Here is a 23,639-nt window from a genome sequence, read left to right as displayed (position 1 = left end):
AGGTTTTAGCTTTACGATATTGATGCTTGATTTATCTAAGACCGGTTTTATGTTATAGTCTTAGAGATGCAATTTAGCTCTTTTATGGCTTGATTGAGGAATACTTATTGTATAGATGATTTTGATGTATCAGTTCGACTCGTTGTGAGTTGGAATAATTGGTTGCTAATATCCCCTTTGTGGATGCCTTGATTTAGACCCAATAGAGTTCCAAGACCAACTATTTTTGGCACGTCCAACAATTATTTGCCTTCCTCTCACAAGGGAAGGATATACAACAATTTTTTTTCTGGTAGAGAGAGTGCACTTATTCAGCTCAAAAGAAAAGGATGGACTCAGCCCAAAGGAGACTATCTCTTAAAAAAAAAAGGGGGAGGGTCCAGGCCCGCATTGACAGAAAATATTACTTACATAAGAGAGAGGGATCATAGATACAGAATATACATACATGCAAGTCTTAACATTATTACAAGGTTCACAAATACCATATGAAAAAGAAGACATTAGACTGAAATAATCAAAAGGCTCTAACGCTACTTAGGTCGAATGTTAGAATCGACCAAACACCTGATACAATGATATCACATACCATCATGAACATTTCCAGTTCCAAAACCAGTGTCAAATATCACAGGTCCTCCAATGCTCCCACCGACGCCTTCCATGAGAGCAAACCTCATGTCCTCAGATGGTTTCCAATGTCTCTTCCTCTGGTTTATGAACCAGTTGTTGATCTGCCTTTGGTCCAATCCAGTCATCTCAGACAGCTGCAATTTCTCCTCTTCCTATATACACATGTTTACCATCGTCAAATTTTGAAATAGTCCTAAACACACATACATGAAACTAAACTTCCAATTCACATTATATATACACACACACAAAAAATTTGGGGGCGAACTTGCATTTGAAATAAGCCTTTATGTTCTATTTTAACCATGGCTAGGCTTTTGCTCCTAATTTTCATGTTTGGGTTTTGGATAAACCTCTGCCTATCCTGTATACTATCATATGATGTTTTGTTCATTTTCCAACAAAAAATGATAATTTTCATGTGACATGTCATGATAATTGAAAGACACTTGTGGATATATTATAGAGAGAGCTTCCCATTTCTGTGATCTATGGATGAATTACCCATTATAGTACAAGTTTGTTTTCCATTAACTTTAATTTGAACCAGAAAAGAGATGACATTCTTATGAAATTACCGTAGGATATGGCCACCTATAGTGAATAGTCCACCAATCCAATAGGGTAGTCCTGGCATCCTTCGGTAGCTTCCCTTTCTTTCTTTTCTTTAAGAACTCCTTCCTTAAACTGCTAAGGTAGCCACTGTACTTGTTCAGCAGCATACCTTTCAGTTCCCGATCACCACTAGAATGAGCACCACCGATTTCTTGACTCTCTGCTGCTTCCACCTCCCCACAGCTAAGTTCCTCCTCTGAACCGCCGACCCCTTCATCTGCATTACTAAAAATTAGTCAGCAGTCCTAAGTTAAGCATATAATATTACAATTTACGTGCAAGTCTCACTGCCGACCCCTTCTTTAATTTTGGCACGACCAGTAAAAAATTAATGTATCAAAAAAGGAATCATAACTTAGTGTTTTAGAGAAGAATTTTTGATTGGAGCTGTTATTCACGATCCAAAAAATCGTCTTGCAGTCCTCATGAAAAAAAATGAAAAGAGATAAGTGCATTTTGCAGTGATAATTACTTTTAAGTGAAAGGCCAAAAAGAAGTAGATTACTTTTAATCTTTATTAGACGACCATGACCAAAGATTTATGGATCGTTTAACCCTATCCCCCCATTTTCTTCTACCCAGTAGTACACCAAATTTGCATACTTTGGATGTAGCTAATTAAGTTGACTAGAGTAGGATACTTCTTTCCATCCAAATTCGAGTTTGAATCTTTTTTTATAATTTAATTAGATTAATTAAAATATCTCTCAAATTAAATAAAGTACCCGCAAACTTGAACTTAGATTCGTTCACAACCTCGTCCTATTAGAACCACCCTACTATTAATTAGGACGATTTACTCATGTTTAGAAAATTAGGGATTTTATGTAAAACTAATTAACGGAAGAAATTCTCTCTTCAAGACCTTTACATGATCCGGGCATTCGCCTTAAGTGATTTTATGGCAAAACACAAACTCATGTTTCTCTTCATAAGTGATTTTGGTCCACTCAAAATAACTTACAGACGGTCATAGAAGGCTTTGTGAAATTACTTATGAATGTGTATTACTGTGAGAGTGGAACAAGTGATATCCGAGACTCCCAATGTGTTAAAAGTTGTCTCACATCAGTAAGGGATAATGTTTACTATATGCTTATGTGATCTTAGGCTACTTACTTATGAATGTGTATTACTGTGAGAGTGGAACAAGTGATATCCGAGACTCCCAGTGTGTTGAAAGTTGTCTCACATCAGTAAGGGACAAAGTTTACTATATACTTATGTGATCTTGGGCTACTTCTCATATTGCGAATTAGTTTTACTGTGAGAGTGGAACAAGTGATATCAAAACAGGTTGTCCTCGTGTGAAGTCAAACGGCCACACGCGCTCAACGTCACCCAATTATTATCCATGTGTAGACTTGAAAATCGACCACGTATGCTGAAACGTGTTGAAAATTGTTCATCATCGATGAGGGACATCGCAGTGGAGTTATGAGGTCTTCAGGTCAAGCATCTCACTTTCCACCACCAAGTCACTTCACTTTCAAATAGATCTCTCACTCTTTCTAGGGCATCAGAAACACCATCATGTTATGCTCATCCCACGTGTCATGATTTGTCCATATATAAAACAGAAACCAATTAAATGAAAGCCATGTACAATCTCGTACGCATACAACCTCCTTTGGACTGATGAATAAACAGATGTAAATGCATGTACATACGTGTCTTCTTCTTCATACAATTAGAAGAAGAAAAAAGAAACCAAGAACCTAGACTGGATGAAAGTTAAGGGAAAATGTTTATATAAGCTACTGAGGGTGGCCTAGTGGTGAGAGTGGTTAGGGCTATGATTAGAAGTAGGTTCAAGGTTTGAAACCCTCCAAAAACTAAGATTGAAAGAGGAAAATGTATTTACAGCTAAAGAGATTTATTTACCAGAGTGATTGTCCCAGGTATTTGGGAATGTCCCTTTACAGAGGTTGCTAAGTTGAGTTTGAATGTTGACCAAGAATGTTGTTGCTTCATCGAATGGCTTAGATAGCTCCTCCTTGAATCTATGGAGAACCCCAATATATGATTCCTTGCAAAACAACGAATACATGTAGAATCTCACAAATTTAACCCTAGTTTTCTGTACATTTTCCTTTCTTTTCTCAGCAATCAAACAGAACTTAAAGAGTACAAAATATGACAAAAGAAATAAATAAAAGTGAATAATTAATCAATATACCATGAACTCGTCAAGTTCTGGATCAGCTCCTATCTCACCGCAGGTGCTCATTGGGTGGCTTACCCTTCCAATTTCTTCAAGCAGATTTTTCATCTCCGCTGCTGGTGCTCCAACCTGTAAAAGTATAATATTTTATGAAAAACTCAAAACAACCAGATATAATTAAAACCCTGCATACATGGGCAGAGCTATGAAGAGACCAGAATGATCCTGGCCCATCCTGAATTTATTTTTATTTTTTTTTCACACAAAAAACTAGAGTTATTCCTTTGATTTTCAAAGATTTTTCACAGAATTAGGGCTCCAACTAGAATATTTTCCTTCTTTCTTTCATGGGGTTCAAATTGATGTTGTGACTCCCATGCAATTAACCAACGTCACTGTGAGTTTTGTGGGACTTAGGTGATCAGAAGAGGTAGAGAGAGAAGTAGGCGAGATAACTAGTTTTTACTTTTATATTTGCTTTATTCTCCTCCTCCTTCCTTCCTCCGCTCCCCACTTACAAGGACTTTAAATTGTATCTAAGTTATGATACTGGGCATGGGTGTTGAGTTGAGGAAAATGATGACAAGAAAGACGTCACACCAAACCAAAATAACGGTGGTCGTAGCTTAGGACGCGACGGACCTTTATTTTTCTTATGGTAGGAGAGCATTTTAGGATGAGATTTTTAGACCTCTCCTGAACTAAAATTCTGGCTCTTGCCTACATACTGTTTGCTTAATTAACGAATAAGGCCCAATGGTGAGGGTGTGTGTATATTGATAGTCAGGAGAAGGTTACGTCTAGAGTAGGTTAGGTTTAGAGTTCGAAAAGTCCAAATGGAACCAAAACATTATAAAAGAATGCCTAGCCACTACTATTTCCATTTTCATATTTCAATTTTCGGGTTACAGTGAGTACTTAACACAGGAAATCATTACTGTACTGCAAAAATTAAGTAAAGATAAGAGAATATTCATGCACTGGTGCATTAATTAATTAACCTTTTGCCATTCTAGGTATGCAGCAACTAAATTAGAGAAACGAGGGTGACTGGCTATCTGGGACTTGATCAGATCAGACATATGATCGGATTCTAAACCCTCCGTCCCAAATAACAGCATGTTATGATCATCCACCACATGACCACCGCCATGAAACCCACCACAACTGGCGCTGCTAGTACTAGTAGACATATTTTCAACTTGCTGATGAACATTCACATGATCATCTGAGCATGCAGATGTCACACCTGCGATCATCCTGTAAAATTCCTCCATATGTATATCGTTCTCAATGAAAAATGCCAAAAATTAAGCAACAATAATGTAGTGATATTTGCGAGTGAGGGTGCAAGTACAAGGGAGAAAGAGATGGGTACTCGGAACCAAAGGTTTTTTTTTTCTTTTTCTTTTTGTTTTCTTGTGTGGGAAATTTGAATTTTCACATGGAAATTGACAAGACTTTACTTTCTTTTCCAAGAAAAAACCTGAGAAAAAGGAAAGACATAGAGAGAAAGTGGAGAAGGAACATCAAGGAACTGTTGTTTGTGCGTGGGAGAGAGGATAAGAGAGACTTCTATTACACAGCGGATGGTAGGATGAAACGGTGTAGGGTTTTGGAGCCCCATATTTATGGAGATCCACCAGTCACTTTTCCTCAGTGCATTGGAACTTTGGAATTGCCTTTAACCGTGACATGACATTCTTGCTACGTTGCGAAACCCTATTGGTTTAGAAACTAACCCTGCAATGGTTGATTGGTCAGAGTTTTCAATGTGATCCTCATACAACACAAATGTTACATCACATGTCTCTATATCAATGATGGGTTATATGTATTAAAAGATTAATAATTTAAAAATTAAAATTTTTCATCACTTGTATAAAAACACGTGAAACACGTGTTGTACCATCCATATTTCTATCACAACTAAAAATTTCTTCAAATTTAACTCTTCATCAAAGACTTTACTCTCCTTAGACAACATTTTGCCTAAAATCTAAAATTTTTAATCTAAAAAATTTAGGTTTTAACTCATAAATAACTTTTTTGCTCCAACCATTCTGGCATAAATTTTTTGCCTGAAATTATTAAAGAATAAATGTAGGCTAATTTTTTCTTTTAAGTAAATTTTTTTTTAAAATTATGTACACTATCATAGTTTAATTTTATGAACATTTTAACCTATAAATATAGAATAGTCACAAATTTTTGGTGAATTTTGAGTTAATTTTTTTTAATTATTTTAGTTGTTAGATTTAAATTTGGACGTTATATCTTCTTTTTTTTACCGTTAGATTTGATTATATTCGATCTCAACTGTTGGATTCAATGTATTTTAAATTTAGATTTTTTTTATAAAAAAAAAATTTGAATTTGAACCGTTAGATCAACCAACGGTCCAAAGAAACCAACTGTAGGATTAAAAATAGAGTTGTTGGGCTCGTCTTATATTTTCTTAACTTATTTTCTAAATCTGACAATTTCTTACACCATATGTTAATATAGTACGAAAATGATACAAAGATAATGGATTTCGAATTAACACGATAACTAATCGGATCGTTGTCACTCAATATGAACCTACTAATAACGGGTTCTTATCGGACTTACACACGAGTAGCCCGTATTAACCTACTACTAAAAAAAGGACTTGGATTGTATGCCCTCCCATTTCGGTGCCCTCCCATTTCGGTGCCCTCCTTGTGCCCTCATGTTTGTGTGGTCACGGTTAAGCCACGTCAACATTTTATATTACTATTTCTTTTTGTTTTATTATTTTTATAAAAAAATAATATAAAAGGTTGACGTGGTTTAACCGTGACCACACAAAACATGAGAGCACTAGGAGGGCACCGAAATGAGAGGGCAGACAATCCAAGTCCCTAAAAAAAACCTTACAAGTTACTACAGTAGCAATAATACTTAATCTCACATAATTGAGATTTTAAAAATTTCCAAAGCACATTAAAAATTATAAAGCAATTTAAAAATACTAAAATACATTCAAAAATTCATATTCATTTACAAGTGTGAAAAATGTGAAAAAATAAGTAAATGTTTGTGATCATAGCCTCTACGTTTTAACGATGAGTACATTGTCATTTAAATTTTACCTTACAAACCCTCATGAGTAGTGTTTTTAGGAGGACGTTAAAATAAATAATAATTCATAATAATTAATGTACAAGTTGAAAATGTGAAAGAATATATAAACGCTCATATTTACATCTTCTACGCTTATACAATAGTTACATCGTTGTTTAGATTTTAAAATCCATCAAACCCTCATGAATAGTTTTTTTTTTTTTTTTAGTGCAAAATTCATAATAATTAATGTAGAAGTGTGAAAATGTATAAAAATAAAAAGCACAATCGCTCATGATAACAAGCTTTACAACTTTTGTGAATGACTCAACTCCAAAATCCGACACCATAATCAACAAACTCTATATTTATATTTAACCGTTGATTGTCGTTTACACTCTATTCTTCTCACTGGATTTTGTTTTTCAAATTCTCTTTTTAAAACATGATCTTTTAACAAATGCAGAAAAATGAAGGAATATCATGTTCCAATGTTTACGATTAACTGAAATATGAGTTGATATTATATAATTTGTATAGACTTTATAAACTCCAAGCAATAATTCCACTAACCATAAAACTCTGAGTGTGATATCGACGATTTGAACTCTTCATCTGCTAAAAGATCATGTTTTTAAAAAAGAAAATTTGAAAAAATGAAATTCAATGAGAAGAATGGAGCGTAAACATAAACGACAATCAACGGTTAAATTTAAATTTATGGTTTATGAGATTATAGTGACGAAATTTAGAGTTAACCCCTTCACAAAAATTGTAGACTTTGTCATTACAAGCATTTGTATATATACCAAATATCACTTGTATTTACAATTAAAATACTCTATATGTCATTTTATTTTTTTTCTATTCATTATTGTTATGCGCACACCGAAGTAAGAATGCATGGTTTTCTTCCCTCTTGGTTCACTCAGAATTATCAAATTTTATAATCCATGATTAGCAGATAATAGCCAAATCTTGATTATTATATCGAGGAAGATAATTAATTTGCTAATGGCGTATGTGGAAAATTGGAAATGGTCTACTTCTTAACGGGTTGGATAAAGAGTAACGGATCATATTATCTGTTAATATTAACGAGTCGATTTCGAGTCATGACATATTATTTGTTTATGTTAACAGGTGTTACATGATACGATTCGTTAAAATATCGAGTAAGTTATAAAAACTACGAAAACACAGATATATGAATGCCAAATCTATGAGAAATTATTAATAGTACTATACTACCACGTCATATGTGATACTTCCATTTAAAATTTAACATGTGTACTATTTTATTACAGATGAACTTATAATTTATTTTAAGAAATTAAAAATAAATTAAGTACCTGAAAAAAATACCCAGCGCCAGCGACCCTACCCCTCCGTCGGAATTGGATCCTCTCCAAGGCAATCCCTCGGATCCTTGTGACCGGTGTTAGTGGACCGTTAGATTTTTATCCAACGATTACAAACAGAGACTCTTTAAAAATTATAATAATTATAGTCGTTAGATAAAAATTCAATCTTCACTGACCTCGGTCCGAGGTGGAGGATCCAATCCCCCTCCGTCGCGGACAAGTCCCCATCTCAGTCCACTACCTCCACGGCTCCAACCCGACTTCAAGCCACTGGTGGCCATATCCTTATCTCTTCCCCTCTTTCCCTATACAGATTTCATCTAAGACTAACTCTTAATAGAGTTTAGGGTTCATCCAATATCATGAACACATGAACTTCTTCTCTCATCAATTCTTTATAAACTACATAACGCCAGTAAATTCACCCAATTAAGTGTTTTCCTAATCAAAATCCACTTAAAGGTACTCACAAATCTGTAAGAGACGTCGTTTTACTAACATCGCTGCCACCAAAGGTACTCAGAAATTGCAGAAATGACAGCACCAAGATAGTTAATGGATTGGGATTTCAAATTCGTTGTTATATTCATTGGGTTTTCAAATTAGTACACCAATATGATTAATCCACAAAACCCTTCAGTGGGATTAATCCACAAAACTCTTCAGTGGGTTTTCAATATGATTAATCCACACCACAGCCACGGCATGGAGGCGGAAGACTGGGAGGGAGACTTGTCAGTAGGGATGGGCACTTGGAACCAAAAATCGAAATCGAAACATGAATTGAATCAAACCGCACCGAACGGTTTGATTTTGCAGTTTCGAAACAGGTTCAGTTTCGAAACCGAACTACGGCAAAGAAAACAGTTTGGTTTCGGTTTTGGGTTTTCAAAACCGCAACGAAACCGTACTATATAATAAAATTAATAAATAAATGTTATATTTTAAACTTTTAATTAGTTCAACTAGGTTACTAGACTATCATTATCATCTAATTTTGCACTTTGACTCCTGAAGGCTGAAACACATCTTCATCTCCTTAACTCATCTTCTTAAAACTCATCTTCTTGAAACTCATCTTCAATTATGCGACCTGGTTGCTTCTGCTTGCATCTTTGCGAGTCTGCGACAGTGCTACCTGGTGCAGTTTTGCTAAGTTTTTTGGTGCAGTTTTGATGCTGTTTTTTGCTGCATTTTTTTTGCAGTTTTGCCACTTTTTTTTTGCTGCATTGTTGTTGCTGTTTTTGTTGCAATTTTACTGCATATTCATTAATTAATATATGAGGAAAATAAAATCGTCTTATACATAAATAGTTGTATATTTTAAATTGTACATTTTTTTCTCAAAAACCAAACCGAAACCGTTTGAAACCGCACCGAACCGAACCAAACATGTTGGTTTCATTTTGATTTTGACTTCAAAACCGCATCGCACTGTACCGTAAAAAGTTTCAATTGCAGTTGTGGTTTCACTCGAAACCACACCGCACCCACCCCTACTTGTTAGGGATGGAGGGTGGGATCGCTGGTTTTTTTTTTCCTAAGTATTTAATTTATTTTAAATAAATTATAAATCCAGCTGTGATAAAATAATACATACGTCAAAATTTAGATGGGACTACCACGTATGATGATGTAGTACTGTACTACTTTATAATTCCTCCAAGTCTATTATTTTCCTGTTTTATTTTACCGCCACAAACGTGGTTGGAAAGTGTGCGAACAAGAACCAGATGGTTAGATGATTACACTGCTGTTTAAATTCAGGTAATTTTACCGTCAGTCAAATACCTGGTTGGTAAACGACAGGGATTCTCTCCTGATCTTTTTCATTAAATTTATCAATTCAGATTTTTAAAATTTGATTTAATGATAAAAACAGAAGTATTTTTAAAAATTATAATAACTTTAGTTCTTTGATCAAATTTCAAAGATTTAAATTGGTAAATTTAATAAAGTTGGTGAAAGGGATCTGAAAAGGATTTATGTCCATTGGTAAATGTGGGAACCACAAACAGATAAATAGAGGATTAACCTGCTGTTGCATTTGAATCCACGTAGAAAATTTAAAATTTGACTGGTCTCAAGGGAATAGGTGAATTTGCTGCATGCATGCATGTATGGTGTCATGCTTTCTCTCACACATGTGGGATGTGCACCAATACTTGGATGACCTCAACCTGTCTACACATCACAGTTTGAGACATAATATTTCATTCCTGTCCACTATTTTCCAAGAGATCCATAAGTTGTTTTACGTGTACATTCTTGCAAGTGTTTAGCATAATAAACAATTTTTTTTCGTTATTTTTAATATTTTTTATTCAAATATATAATTTTTTTGAAATGTCATATGAACTTATACATTTTTCTAATTTTTCATATAAAGTAAAATTTTAAGAAACTTGAAACATCAACTTTTCAAATTCTTTAATTTATCATTTTTCTTAACTCCGCATCCAAAATAAGTTATCTACAAGTTTGTTTGAAGGTCATTTCAGACCTTTTAACTCTCCACACCCTTCAAGATTATTTCGGGCATTTCAACTCCATTTAAGAATAGGATGGATCATGCTGAATTCTCAAAATTTGCAATTAGTTAAACTTCATGTTAGTGAGCCTGAGCCTAATGTGCTTTTTAGTAGTTCACCATAAGTTTTTGAAGCCAACACGACATGTATTTTTACTAGCCCAAATTTTTTGGTTCGTACCAAAGAGAATTGGAGAACTTGTGAAAAGGAGGTCAATTTCCGAGACCAATTTATTCCTCCATCTCTCGGTATAAATATATCCTTGTATTAAAATAAAAGAACTTGTGAAAATGAGGTCAAACGTCCGAAGGAACCCTGAACACAAGTGCACATGACTTATTTTGGATGAAAAACTTAATGGGGTTAGAGTAAGATGACAAATTAATGATTTCATGATATAATAAATCACTTAAAATTTTAGTTCATGACAAATTACCAAAAAGTGTATAAGTTCATACGATTTTTCAAAAAAGGTGGAAGTTTCGAACCCGGGATACTTGCGTAGAAATCCAACAACCTATCAACTAGGATATTGAACCACATGCATAGAGGGGAAAACATATAATTGAAGCTATCACATCCTGGCCAGGCCCCCACCACATCACGGGCTCGACTCCACCGTAGCACGATATTGTCCGTTTTGGGCCCCCACCACGCCCTCATGGTTTTGTTTATGAGAACTCACACGAGAACTTCCCAGTGGGGCACCCATCATGGGATTGCTCTCACATGAACTCGCTTAACTTCAGAGTTCCGATGGAACCCGAAGCCAGTGAGCTCCCAAAATGCCTCGTGCTAGGTAGAGATAGGAATATACATATAAGGCTTATATGATCATCACCCTTGAGCGATGTGGGATCTAACAATCCATCCCCTTTAGGGGCCCGACGTCCTCGTCGGCACACTTCTGGGCAGGGATTGGCTCTGATACCAAACTTGTCACATCCCGGCCTGGGCCCCCACCATATCCCGGGCTCGACTCCGCCGTAGCACGATATTGTCCGCTTTGGGCCCCAACCATGCCCTCACGGTTTTGTTTTTGGGAACTCACATGAGAACTTCCAGTAGGTCACCCATTATGGGATTGCTCTCGCACGAACTCGCTTAACTTCAGAGTTCCGATGGAACCCAAAGCTAGTGAGCTCCCAAAAAGCCTCGTGCTAGGTAGAGATGGGTCAATCAACTTGTTTTTATTTGTCAGTTCAATGCTTAACTAATCGGGTCATTATTGGATCACACATTAAGAACCCACTAATAACGGGTCCTTAACAGGTTTCCCACGGGCCACGGGTATCTCATTTCAACCTGATAAGAAAAAAGTTAGTTTGATAATTTTAAACTACTAAAAAACCTTACTACAATAGCCATGGTATTCAAAAACTCCAAAGCACATTAAAAATACCAAAGCATTTTCAAAGTACCACAGTACATTAAAATTTCATTTACAAGTGTGAAAAATGTTAAAAAAAAAAATGCAACGCTCGTGTTCGCATCCTTTATGCTTTAACAATGGGTATATCATCATTTGGATTTTTAGAACCCTACAAACCCTCGTGAAAAATGTTTTTAGGAGGATTTCAAAATATATAAAATACATAATAATTTATGTAAAAGTGTGAAAATATGAAAGTAATATACAAACGCTCGTTATTGCATCTTCTATGCTTAGATGATGGTTACAATATTGTCGTTTAGCATTCCTCGTGATATATTTGATATTAACAGGTCGTGTTGTGTAATATCGATTAAAATTAACTGGTAATATGATCCAATCCAAACTCGACCTCATTATTAATGGTAATATGACCTGACGCATTGCCCATTGAAAAAATTATATTTTAAATCAATAAACAATCAAATGAAAAACGTAAGTGAGATCAAAGAATCGTACGGCTATTGTTGTAGTAAGTTTTTTAATATTTTTTTAATTAATTTAGAATAAAACATATACAAATGCTCGTAATGACAAACTCTACAACTTTTCTAAAGAGGTCAACTCCGAAATTCTTTACCATAATCCCATAAGCCATAGATTTAAATTTAGCCGTTGATTATCGTCTGGGTTTACACTTCATTCTTTTCATTGAATTTCGTTTTTTCAGATTTTCTTTTTTAAAAACATGATCTTTCAGCATATGTAAAAATATAAATAGGTTGGGTCGTTGATATCACGTTCAAATTTTTATTTAGCGTTATTATTGCATCCTCTATATTATTAATGTTTATCATCACAAGCACTTTAATTCTCTATATAATCCTTAACAAGGAATGCTAACACCTTTCCATTTGAACTTTTACTTCTACCTTTTTTGCTTTCTTTCTCATTCTGTAATGTTGCATGGCGATTGAATTATCTATTTTCTACTTTTTAAAATCAATTCTATAAAAAAAAAATTAACAAGATTTGTGATCATTGAATCATCTAACATTATCTCCTAAATAGACAAAACATGTTATTAAGTTAAACAGTGAACTTTGACAACATCAATCTAACAGTTATACGATTTTTAATTTGGTTGATTTTTTGCAAGGTCTATCTTTAAAAGATGAACCGAAAAGTAGACAATTTTGATTCTCGTTCAATATTGCAAAATGAGCAAGAATACCGAAAAAAGAAAACGAAAATGTCGGACTGAGAAGTCTGCTAAAAAATATACACCATCATTGGCATATGGAAAGTCAGAAAGATTACTCAGGCAAATAGTTCACTCCAACAAATTGGCTTCTCCCCTTCAAATTTTCAATGACCAGGTATTGATTTTGGAGTAGAATTATCTCCCTTCTTTTTTTTCCTTCATTTCCCTCCCCTCGTATTTGAACAGTCACAGTTAAACTACATCAACATCTTATATTAAATTTTTTTTTATAAAAAAAAGTAAAACAAAATAGAAAATATGAAAGAAGGAGATGAAAATAGAAGAAAAAAGAGAATCCTAATCCTTTCATTTTTACCTAGAGAAATAGTTTTCCACTGTCAAAGTATAGCCTTCTTTTTCATTTATTCTAAGCCAGCTGGTCTGACGAAACTAATCCATGTTGGCTAGCAGCAAAAAATACAAGGAGTCCCCACCTTTTTGGATGTAATTATATGCTCTCATTATCAAACAAAAAATAATAATTGAGAATTTAAGATAAAGACTACAAAATAGTACATTTGCGTACAAAGGAAATACAAAATAGTCCGTTTTCCTGGTCTGGGATGGCAGCCTCCTTGTCCTAAACTTTTTGTATTAAAAAAAAAAAAAAACTGCAAATATTATGGTTATTATATGCTTGACGAGATTGTAAGTAGTTAATTTTTTTTTTACCGAACAGTAATTAGATACATTATGATCAAATATCAACACATGAACAATGTATTATGTATTCGAACATGAATCCACTTAACTGATGATTAAGATTAACAACTGACGAGGCATTTCTGATAAACTGAACTCTGATTTCCCTTGGAGGCTAGCAAATATTTCATGGTTCCCGATTTACTTCGTGTGCGCTTGGGATAGAAACAAAGGGAAATTCATTTGCTGTGTTTTTTTATGGTAATATGCATGGAGTGCACGTGCTAGAATGGAATTTATGATTTCTCACATGGCAGTCTGCTGATGATATAAGATTGTACAAATAAAAAGGCTGACAAGCAAAGCCACCTAGCGAAGAGAGGCTTACATAAAACAAAAAAATCATTAATTTTAGTATCTCAAATTTATCACTCGTCGACAACAATACATATTGTAGCTGTATTAATGATCACATGCTAGGTTTGGGAGACTAAAGTAAAAGCGGATACAAGTCTTTATTCAGCTAGCTAATCACAGCGTAGAAACTATGTTGTGAAATTCATACTCTCAACAATAATCAAGTGATCAATTTAAAAACGCGAAGATTAAAAGCATACTAAATTTGGGACACTAGGATCAAAGTGTACTCGTTTCAGATAAGTTCTTATTCAACCAGCCAGCCTCAGTAGGGTTTGAGCTAGTAGAAATCGCTTGTGACCACGTGAAATTGAATTCAGATACTGCCATGAAAGAGTACAGACATGAAGAGAAGAGAAAGGCAGCCAGATCAGTTAGGTTAGTAATTGTAGTACTTTCTGCAATATGAAGCAGAAAACCAATAACAGGTGGCCCCAATTGCAGCTGCAAAATCAATCAGAAAGATACAAAAAAATTTCACCGATTTCTGATGATAAACATTGCTTGTTGTCTTTTGAGCATTAGTTACCCTAAAAATGTAGGGTTTATTACTTGCCCTTGCAAGATAAGGCATCTAAGGATTTGCAAGGAAAAGAAGAAATCATGAAGAGGGAAATCGATATGATGGTATGTTAAGTACAGTCCATCAATCATATTGTACCTAAAATTCATGTGAGGGGTTCACATTCATGTGAACGAGTGATGTTTCGATGTCCTGGTGTTAATATTCTAATCTTTCTTCTCGCGCAATTGAAATCATTTCATAGAAGTATTTTTCCTACCGAAGACTAGTTCTCATGACTTTTGTCAAAGCTTGATTGGCCCATTAATTTTTTAGAGTTTTAACGAAACACTTCCGGTACTATTCACTTATAACGAAAATAACATTTTTACTCTAAAAAGTCACTCATAGTACTATTCACTATTTATAACATATTTTTGTCTTTTTTATTAAAACTCAAAGTTTTTAAGCCATTTTCATTAATTTTCCTTTAATTTTCTCCAAAATAACAAAAGAATAAAATGACAAATAAGTGTGCGGAAATCACGACTCAGATTTAATGGTGCATTTTAGCTGCTGATCTCCATAGGTTTTTACCTCAAAGAGGATACAACATTTTAAACATTATGAGTAGTTTTTCTATGATCAGAGATATGGTTTGATGAGGTGTGAATGTGGCTGACCACACAGGGCTCTTAACATATAGCTGTTACCCTATACGCATTTAAGTACGGTATGGTTTACCCTTTTCTCTATCTCTCTCGTTACACTCTTCTCTCTTTCATCACATAAATGGAGAATACAGTGATATGCCGGCCTCTGCGTTTTCTTTATAACCCTAAACATGAACAATTATGGAAATTTAGCAAGGATTTTCTTGAGAGACTACAAACCACAAAGTACATACTACACTGCATAACCCTAGCTCAATTACAGAACATGTTCGATATAACCATTGTACAAAATACATACTACACGACGCATAACCCTAGCTCAGTTACAGGTAGATGTTCAATGTAACCATCGATAAACTGGGCATGGAAGCCCTCAAATCAGATTATCAGAGTCTAGACTAAATATAGAGCTATTAATCCCAAGATACTGCCTAATACTTTACCGCAACGATTACACTTGAAGAAGAGCGACTTCCCTACATACTAACACCCAGCTGCCTTGAGGAAGTTGTCAAAGGGACTAGCAGGAGGCAGCCTCATAGCCAACCAGGGATCCTGTGCCGATGCAGCTCCATGAGCAGGCCCAATGTCACTCGTTATCTGCGTGAAAATTAACATGTTCCAACATCAAATAAAGCATAAAAACAAGTAAACTGCTACATTATACCTAGTTGCTTTCATGAAATGAAAATTAAATATCAGAGAATCTGTAAAACCAAACTGTCCCCGTGTGGTATCGCAACAGTTCTTCCATAAGCATGGCCACAGTCCAATTCACTTTAACAATCGAAAAAAATAAGTAGGGAAACCAAACAAGTTCTGAGACCTTCTGGAGTGCTGCGCGTCCATCTGCAGGAAATGCTGGAAACAATCTGTCACGAACACTGCTCTGATGATTTTCATGGGCCAACCAGTTGGAGAGTTTCTTCCTTGTCCCTGTGCCAAGGGCTTCGCACTGGCTTGCCATGGTGTTGTAGGGGAGAGGTGATGTAGAGACAGCTGTCCCTGCTACTTGACCAGCTACCTCAAATGCCTGAAAACAATTTTGTTCAGTTTTGGTCAAATGTACAAATACATTAAGAATCTGACAACGGTGAAATCTTGTTGAATTTGTGGTTGTGTTGTTTTGTACAAAAAGATGCTTGTAGACAGGGAGGTGAGAAAGGGAGCAAGTGCTTACCGACTCTATCAGCTGTCCAATGCTGATAACATGGGGCGGTATAGAGGAGGATGTAGGTACTCTGGGAATGAAACGTGAGAGGTCAGCAACAGATGCTTCACTTGTCACATCATCCTCCACTGATGAATTTGTTGGAAATTCCTGCAACATGAGGTGGAGTCATTGAGAATACTCAAACCTTCAATGCTATAGCTGTTATCATTGTTGTTTTTCTTAATTGGCATGATACATGGTTGGGATCAATGTGGAACATAGCAATCCAGCAGTAGCAAGGGAAGCTAGACTAAAGAGTATACCCCATCAAATGATGATTCCTTCGAATGGACTGGCATTTGATTTTGGTCACAGTCAAGCATTGACTGTGGGCCAAACATGAATGCATCATCAGGTGTGAATGACTCTGAAAGTTGGTTCGCCACATCTTCTGCCTTCATCTTTAAAAACAAAATCAAACAAATCAGAACGTGTCTGGTTATGCGTGCATATGTTTGAGAGAGAGAGAGAGAGAGAGAGAGAGAGATGGAGAGATCCATAGTAAACCATCATACCTCACAAACCTTTGATAGAAACTGAACTAAGATTTCCATCATGATATTATCTGATTCGTATATTTTGTTCCGCAAATCAGATAGTAACGATGAAGCCATCTCGTTATCAGTAACAGATCCATATTTACTAACATCTGCATCAGGCTTTACATAAATTTGAAGATCGTCACTGATGCCTAAATATGGATCAACCTGAATCTGCAAAGATAAGAGGAGATTTGTTATAATGATAATGTGAAAGCCCCCATCACTTAAAAGCTAGAAAACATCATACTATGATTGCTGCACATACTTTTCAAGTAGCAAGAGTATTCAGCATCAGGATAAGGTATACTCACATCATACGGTATAAATGACTTGAGAAGAGGAATGTGATAGATCTTAGCCGCAAACATCAACATGCCAATCGAGAGTACAAGCATAGATCTTTGACATGCTGGAGGCAACATCCCTGCCAAGCATTTAAGACGTTTAGGCACAAGTTAACCTTTTTATTATCAGAATTAATGACTGTTTAAGGAATTATGCTGCCCATACCATTGTTAGAATCAAGGGATACATTCCTCAGAGACAGCAGAAGTTGAAAGAAGCGAACCATAAGGTTGTCAGTTGGATTCTGCAAAATTAAAAATTCTAACAAATTTGTAAACAATTACAGAAATACTCAACCATGTCGTCGTGGCCATGCTAATAGAGGTATACAAAGGTGAAGTGAGAAGCAACAGAAACATAATACACGACATAAATGAAGAAAAAAGAAGTAACGCTAGAAAAACTTCACCTTCAAATGTGAAGAGATAAGCACTAAAGTAAAAGAATGAGCTATAGCCTCAATATTTGAAGGCAAATTATCCAAGAGATTTGTTTGTATCCAAAGAGCAGACAGCAAGTGTGATATTTGATCCTCATTAAACTTCATAACATACGGATCCTGAGGAAAACAAATGCCCAAAAGTATACTTAGTAAAGCAAGCGAAGTACTCTCCAAATGTTACCAGTTATATAATAATTGAACTTCTTAGTATCTTACCGGCTCTGTTAAGCTGACTGTTCCAGCCGTCCTGTCAATAATTGAGCTAATTTTGTAAACATTAGGGGAATTTTTTCGGTTACACCCCTGCTTCCAGACTTCTTCAGCAGTCTCTCTATCTCTAAAATCATCACAAGCAGTACTGGTCCCGTGCTTTTCGGCTTTGGGGCCATCTTTTTCCTTCCTCAGCTTTTCAAGTCTTGCTGTGATTGATGCAAAGGTAGATGCTGTATTCGACTGCCATCCTCTTGATTGGTATCCAAAACCAGATTGTAAAGATGAAGATTCGTGCCGGGGCTGGTTAGAAGTTGGAATGAGAAGAATAGAAAATATCTGGTGTGCTCCAACACGAACCTCAACATCTGGATGCACCATGACTTTCAGAAGTTGGACAAGAAGGGACTCAGGAAACACCTACAAGATAAAAATAAAAAATGGTTCAGTATGCCGTACTTCGAAGATGATAGCAGAAAACAGTAATGTACATACTTCAATGACATGACTCATATCTAGTAGATATAGTTGCTTATAGAACCATTTTATCACAGTACTGGAAGCATTTTCTTCAATCAAATTAAAAACATGAAATTACACATCCACCGAATTACATCTCCCTTGCGTACAAATCCAAATCCAAATTATGTCATCCAAAAGTATTGAACCAATCACTTTTAGCCTTCCCTAATAAGACTTGCAAGTATGTCTTTAATCAACCAACAGTGAATCTGAGTAATTTCCAAGAAAAAAGACTGAGAAGCAATGCATAAAAAACTCCAAAAGCAACAAAAAGTTTAAATTTCCTTCACCTGCTGTGTACGTGAAGAGATCAACGCTAATGAGATCATATGAGCAACAATCATTAAAGATCCAAGTGTTGCCCTAGCAACAATTCCAGATGGCAGATTCTCCAGAGTTATCGCCATCATGTCAAATAGTGGCCGAACATTGCCAATCTATTAAAAAACCAATGCAGGCTTTTAGTACTAAAAGAAGCACCACATACTGCAGCAAGTATAAAAACCACAAGTATAGAACTTACGCCTCTCGAAATTTCTAGTAAGCAGTCTTCAATGGAATTTTGTAGCATGATATTAATGTTTGATTCTTGCTCTCCAACTGATTCAGCAGTGGCTTGAAGACTCTTCCTCAAATGCCTACATAGGTCAGAGACAAATCCAATTTCTGCCAACACTGCACCAGATCGAATCTGGCTAGCCAAAGCACTAGCAACTTGAATGACAGAAGATTTGAGTTGTGGATCTTGTGAAATGTTTTTGTGGTCAAGATGACGGATCACATAGGTTAAAATCAACTGTTGATTCCCTGAAGCCAAATGCTGACATTAGAAAATAGCACCCGCAGTAAAGGGTTTGAGTACATATGTAATTTTGCAATGAATATCAAGATACCTGAAGCCTCCATAAAGTATGACATATCAGACAAAACCAGCATGGCCAACCCTTGCCGAGGAACCCAGTGGTGCCCAGAATCAAAGTAGACAAACATTGGATCCAATACTCGGCGCATCGTTGTGCTCTCCTTGGATAACTCTATCATTCTCTGAATACAAATTTGAGCCCACACTTTTGGTGTTTCAATCTCTTCTCTGAAACAATGAACAAAAAGTGTTACAAAAGGGCAAATGGATCAAAAGATAGCATAGTTTACAATTACAAGTATCGACCAACAAGTACAAAACTCCTCCCTTTTAAACTTTCAATAACTCCTACCTTGTCAGAAGAGCAGGATCCTTCTTTTCTGGTCGCGGCCTGATGATCTTGAACCTAGGACTAGCATCATCACCAACTACACCAACTCTGCTTTCACTTCGAACCACTTCATCCACCCAATTATGATGTAGCTGCCCTCTCTCATCATCTTCATTATGTGTATCTGGCTCATAGTTATCCAAGGTGACATGAATAATCTGCACTCACAAGAAAAAGGTTAGCAATGCTCAGTATTAATGAAAGAGTGGTGCCACTGGCCTGATATCTGATTTCGAAAAGACTAGTGCAACAACTAATTAGACATTTAAATGTCCCAAAAAAGTTTGTATAAGATAGCAATAATCACTGAAACATGTTTAATAGCTTGAAAAATGATACTGGAAAAAACTAACCTCATCAAAATCAACAAAAATATATGAAAATTCTGCCATGAATTTCACCTGCCAAGGTGGAAATCTATCAAATTAACATTTTCCAACTGAAAACAACAACAGTCCTTAAGAGTTTCGTGAAATCAAATCATAAAACTACCATGGCTGAAAGGCACTGCAAACTTGATGCTCTCAAGCTTTGTTGATCTTCACCACTTTGACGTGCAAGCTTACATACTTTGTGAACCAAACTCTCAATGGTATGCGTGTAAGTGCAGTCTGTCTGTTCAGTGATTGCATCAATAAATAAAACAAGACATTAATCAAATGTATTAATTTTGTACATAAAACTGAATCATTTCAATCATTCATTAACAGAATAAGAAATGTCACGGGTAATATCAACCATTATAAATACAATGACAAGATACATAAGGTAGAATTTATCCTCACTGTTCACAATTCCCCTTTGACAGACAAATTCCATGTATTACACTTAAGATGGTGTGGCATTCATGATCTAACTTCACGCATAATTCTAGAGCATAACATTGAGCTTTAGCTTAAACCGAGAAGATCTTCTAAAAATTCCATATAATGTATAGGGTGGATACCTACATCCACAGGACTTGTGTTATGTCATGTTAAGATAGTCAAATTAAGTTTTTATTTTTGGTGGGACAATAGTCAAATTAAGTTGGGCATAGTTTGGATGACCATAAAGCTGCAAAAGTGGTTTCTTTTTATTGTATCTAAGAGAGTCCATTGTCTACCTATAGACTTGCGACACTACAGCATTGATAGGCAGATCAAACAACTATTTCGAGAGTGTAACTTCGGAATCACCTGACTATAGATGAAATTAGTTAGAGTTTGGCATCCAAGTATGCGCACAGTATCTTGCTTAGAGTTGTCCAGGAGCTCAGTAACCACACTCACCAGACTGACTGCAAAACATGCCCTGACAGATATGAAACATATCAATTCAACAAGAGAATTACATTAAAAAAAAAAAAAATCAAGAGAGAGAGGGACATTTAAAGCACATAAAACATAAGAACATATCCAATAATATATAAGAAAGATACGTTGTTCTTTGCCAATCTAGAAGAGAACAAAGTGAAATTGTGACTTGAGTATAGAGTTTTCCCAGCAAGCCTAATCGTACAAAATTCAATACCAATACAACAATAGTTTCATCCAAGAGGTATATCAAACAGACCCTTTTTCCACAAAAATCAGTAACAAACTTCTATTCAATGGTGAGAGAGAAAGGAAACAGCTACTTACATCTGCTCCTTACACAGGCAAAGCAACTTGTTGTAAGTGTCTGCAACAATATTGATGAATTTGATGTGCCCCAGTCTAAGCTCTTTGTAGCACCTATCTTCAAGATATTTAGCAATCTGTTGAAAAATAAGTAACACCTACTGGATTAATAATAGCCTCAACAGTAAGCAATCAGTTTACGGTAAGCTAACTTTTACCGACCAAGAAATATAAAAAAGGGATAGAAAATTTCATACCTTTGGGATTCGAAAAGGGTTTTTGGCAGCATATTCACATAACTTAACAATTTTTCTTTCATTGGGAGGGCCATCCTGAAATTTTTGGGACACTTAACTTCAGTATGCCAGCTACTGTAAGAAAAGCATACATAATAATAACTAAATTCGATCTGAAATAGACTAGCAACTAGTTCCTTGGGGAGCATGCTCTGTTATTTTCTAGTCACAGAAGCTTTCAACGGTCGCCAATTTTGGCTTAATTGCGTTCTTGGGTCCAAGTATTCTAAACCTTACGTATAGATAATTCGATAGAACAATATTCTCTTTCCAAACAATCAGGTAGTTGCATCATTCTCAATCCGATAACATCATAATCATTTAGACATTGTGTGTATGATTGACAGTCTTAGTTCATAGTTTGATAACACACACACATATGAACATATACCTGGTACTTACAACGAAGAACCATTGGGAAACTAAGGATGATATCCAGGTTCCATCTAGATTTAATAATTAACAGAGAAATGAAAATATAAAAAGTTCAAAGGTAATCCCTTTCAAGCATCAGAACCAACTTTTTTAGTAACTCCATTAGTTCCAATCTAAAATTAAGTAATAACCTTCAAGAACGAGAAAACAGATAAACAATTGGAACGGAAAGTCTGACTATTGTTCCACCAATACCCACACCAAGGCACATGATCAAGCAGTCAAATTACCAACTACTATCTGCCGTTCACAACGTACGTGTCAACAATGCCATAACATTAAAGGGTTTAAGCTAGTAGTGTAGTATACTCACAGGAGCCTTGGGAAAGATTTCCGCAAGCAGCTTTTTGTAACGCTTAACAGGTTGTCTAGATCTCGACCTCATAGCAGGGCAGCATATGCACATGCTTTCACACGCCGGGAACAGCTTTCTAGAGATGAGCCCCATTTCCTGAAAATTTAAAAAGCCTGTTCGATTAACCCAACAAAATACAGTAAACAGCAACTTTACAATCCCAGCCGAAAATCCCTTATCATACATAACAAATGCATATACTGTACATACTCAAACACTGACATGATTAGGTGCAATAAGAAAACAGAAATAACACACAACAAGAAATATCAAAAGAAAGAAGAATTCCCACAATCTTCTTATTAAAGAAGAAACGGATGCTAAAAGGAGAAAATTTGAGACTGCAACGATACAAAAATGAACCAAAATACACACACAAACCGTATCACAAGAAAAACAAATACGAAAAAAAAAGGATCACAACCAACATAAAAGCACAAATCAACAACTATTACTCTAAAAAACAGAAACCAAGTAAATAATGATAACCCAGAATCGAAACCCACATAGAAATCCAAATAAACGTGCAAAGCTTTCACCTTTGAGAGAAGAAACAGAAACCCAGAAGAAAATTACAGAGAAAAACACGAAGAAAACCAGCCAAGAACTCACCTTGTTTTTGCAGAGGCAGATCTGGGTAGGGAAAATTTTACCTCCAATGGGATTTAATTTAAACAGGAAGAACAAGTGAGCATGGGAAACAGAGAGTATGAGCTACTTCACTCCACGTGATGTGGTGTCAGCTTTCTCTCTTCTTTCTCTTCCCTCATTCTGGAAAAGGCACTGCTTTGTTGGGTCTGTCAGAACTTGGTAGACAAAACTATCTTTTATTGGTTTTTTTAAATTTAAATATTTTGCTAATCTAGGAGGTCAGATATTGTCCGAACTAAAATAAGAGGTGAGCTTTTGTTAATTAATCTTGAAAACAGACTAATTTCATTGATTAATTATTTAACTTTTCAAGCTTTTGGGAATGGTAGGGACATAAAAGAACTTACCTTTTATTTGAACTCTTTCTGGGTCTCTGGACTATATTTTGAACTTTCAAATATGTAATGATGAGTAATGGGACCTTTTATCCCTATGTTTTTTAAATTGTGTAGGTTGTCATGATAGCAGTGTTTTAAGTCAATGCTTATACGTAAGATGTTTCAACGTTA

At 35.6% G+C, this 23,639-nt stretch overlaps 2 protein-coding genes across 2 annotated transcripts; both read right to left on the bottom strand.

Annotated features, from left to right (window-relative positions):
• Positions 1-390: 390 nt before the first annotated feature.
• Positions 391-5,008, bottom strand: LOC103433870 (homeobox protein knotted-1-like 1). The gene is made up of 5 exons (XM_008372155.3): positions 4,414-5,008; positions 3,428-3,541; positions 3,133-3,277; positions 1,212-1,465; positions 391-785 (listed from the first exon to the last, which is right to left on the bottom strand). Exons 1-5 carry the CDS (start codon positions 4,687-4,689, stop codon positions 582-584), a joined length of 993 nt encoding a protein of 330 aa, XP_008370377.1. The 5' UTR covers positions 4,690-5,008; the 3' UTR covers positions 391-581.
• Positions 5,009-15,481: 10,473 nt separating this feature from the next.
• On the bottom strand, positions 15,482-23,298 carry LOC103433867 (protein SEMI-ROLLED LEAF 2). The gene is made up of 20 exons (XM_008372153.4): positions 23,092-23,298; positions 22,438-22,575; positions 21,651-21,725; positions 21,415-21,530; positions 20,971-21,085; positions 20,285-20,407; positions 20,146-20,193; positions 19,754-19,950; positions 19,433-19,629; positions 19,063-19,346; positions 18,830-18,976; positions 18,024-18,437; positions 17,775-17,924; positions 17,531-17,609; positions 17,332-17,444; positions 16,994-17,191; positions 16,742-16,879; positions 16,446-16,586; positions 16,092-16,298; positions 15,482-15,865 (listed from the first exon to the last, which is right to left on the bottom strand). Exons 2-20 carry the CDS (start codon positions 22,570-22,572, stop codon positions 15,749-15,751), a joined length of 2,994 nt encoding a protein of 997 aa, XP_008370375.2. The 5' UTR covers positions 22,573-22,575; positions 23,092-23,298; the 3' UTR covers positions 15,482-15,748.
• Between the last annotated feature and the right edge of the window lie 341 nt (positions 23,299-23,639).

This window comes from Malus domestica, chromosome 04 (assembly GCF_042453785.1).
Source record: "Malus domestica chromosome 04, GDT2T_hap1".
Classification (NCBI taxonomy): Eukaryota; Viridiplantae; Streptophyta; class Magnoliopsida; order Rosales; family Rosaceae; genus Malus; species Malus domestica.
The sequence above is the reverse complement of the archived record's forward strand: the minus strand, read 5'-3'. Positions and strand labels throughout refer to the sequence as shown.

Bases quoted from the DNA above. Each gene is read 5' to 3' on its own strand.
- LOC103433867 (XM_008372153.4), bottom strand. From the start codon at position 22,572: ATGGGGCTCATCTCTAGAAAGCTGTTCCCGGCGTGTGAAAGCATGTGC. The intron at 20,408-20,970 runs GTGATTCCGAAG...ATCACTGAACAG, and splicing joins CTAATTTCATCTATAGTCAG to ACAGACTGCACTTACACGCA. The intron at 19,630-19,753 runs GTAGGAGTTATT...TCATTGTTTCAG, and splicing joins GATCCTGCTCTTCTGACAAG to AGAAGAGATTGAAACACCAA.
- LOC103433870 (XM_008372155.3), bottom strand. From the start codon at position 4,689: ATGGAGGAATTTTACAGGATGATCGCAGGTGTGACATCTGCATGCTCA. The intron at 3,542-4,413 runs GTTAATTAATTA...ATACTTTTACAG, and splicing joins CATACCTAGAATGGCAAAAG to GTTGGAGCACCAGCAGCGGA. The intron at 786-1,211 runs GTAATTTCATAA...ATGTGTATATAG, and splicing joins ATAGGTGGCCATATCCTACG to GAAGAGGAGAAATTGCAGCT.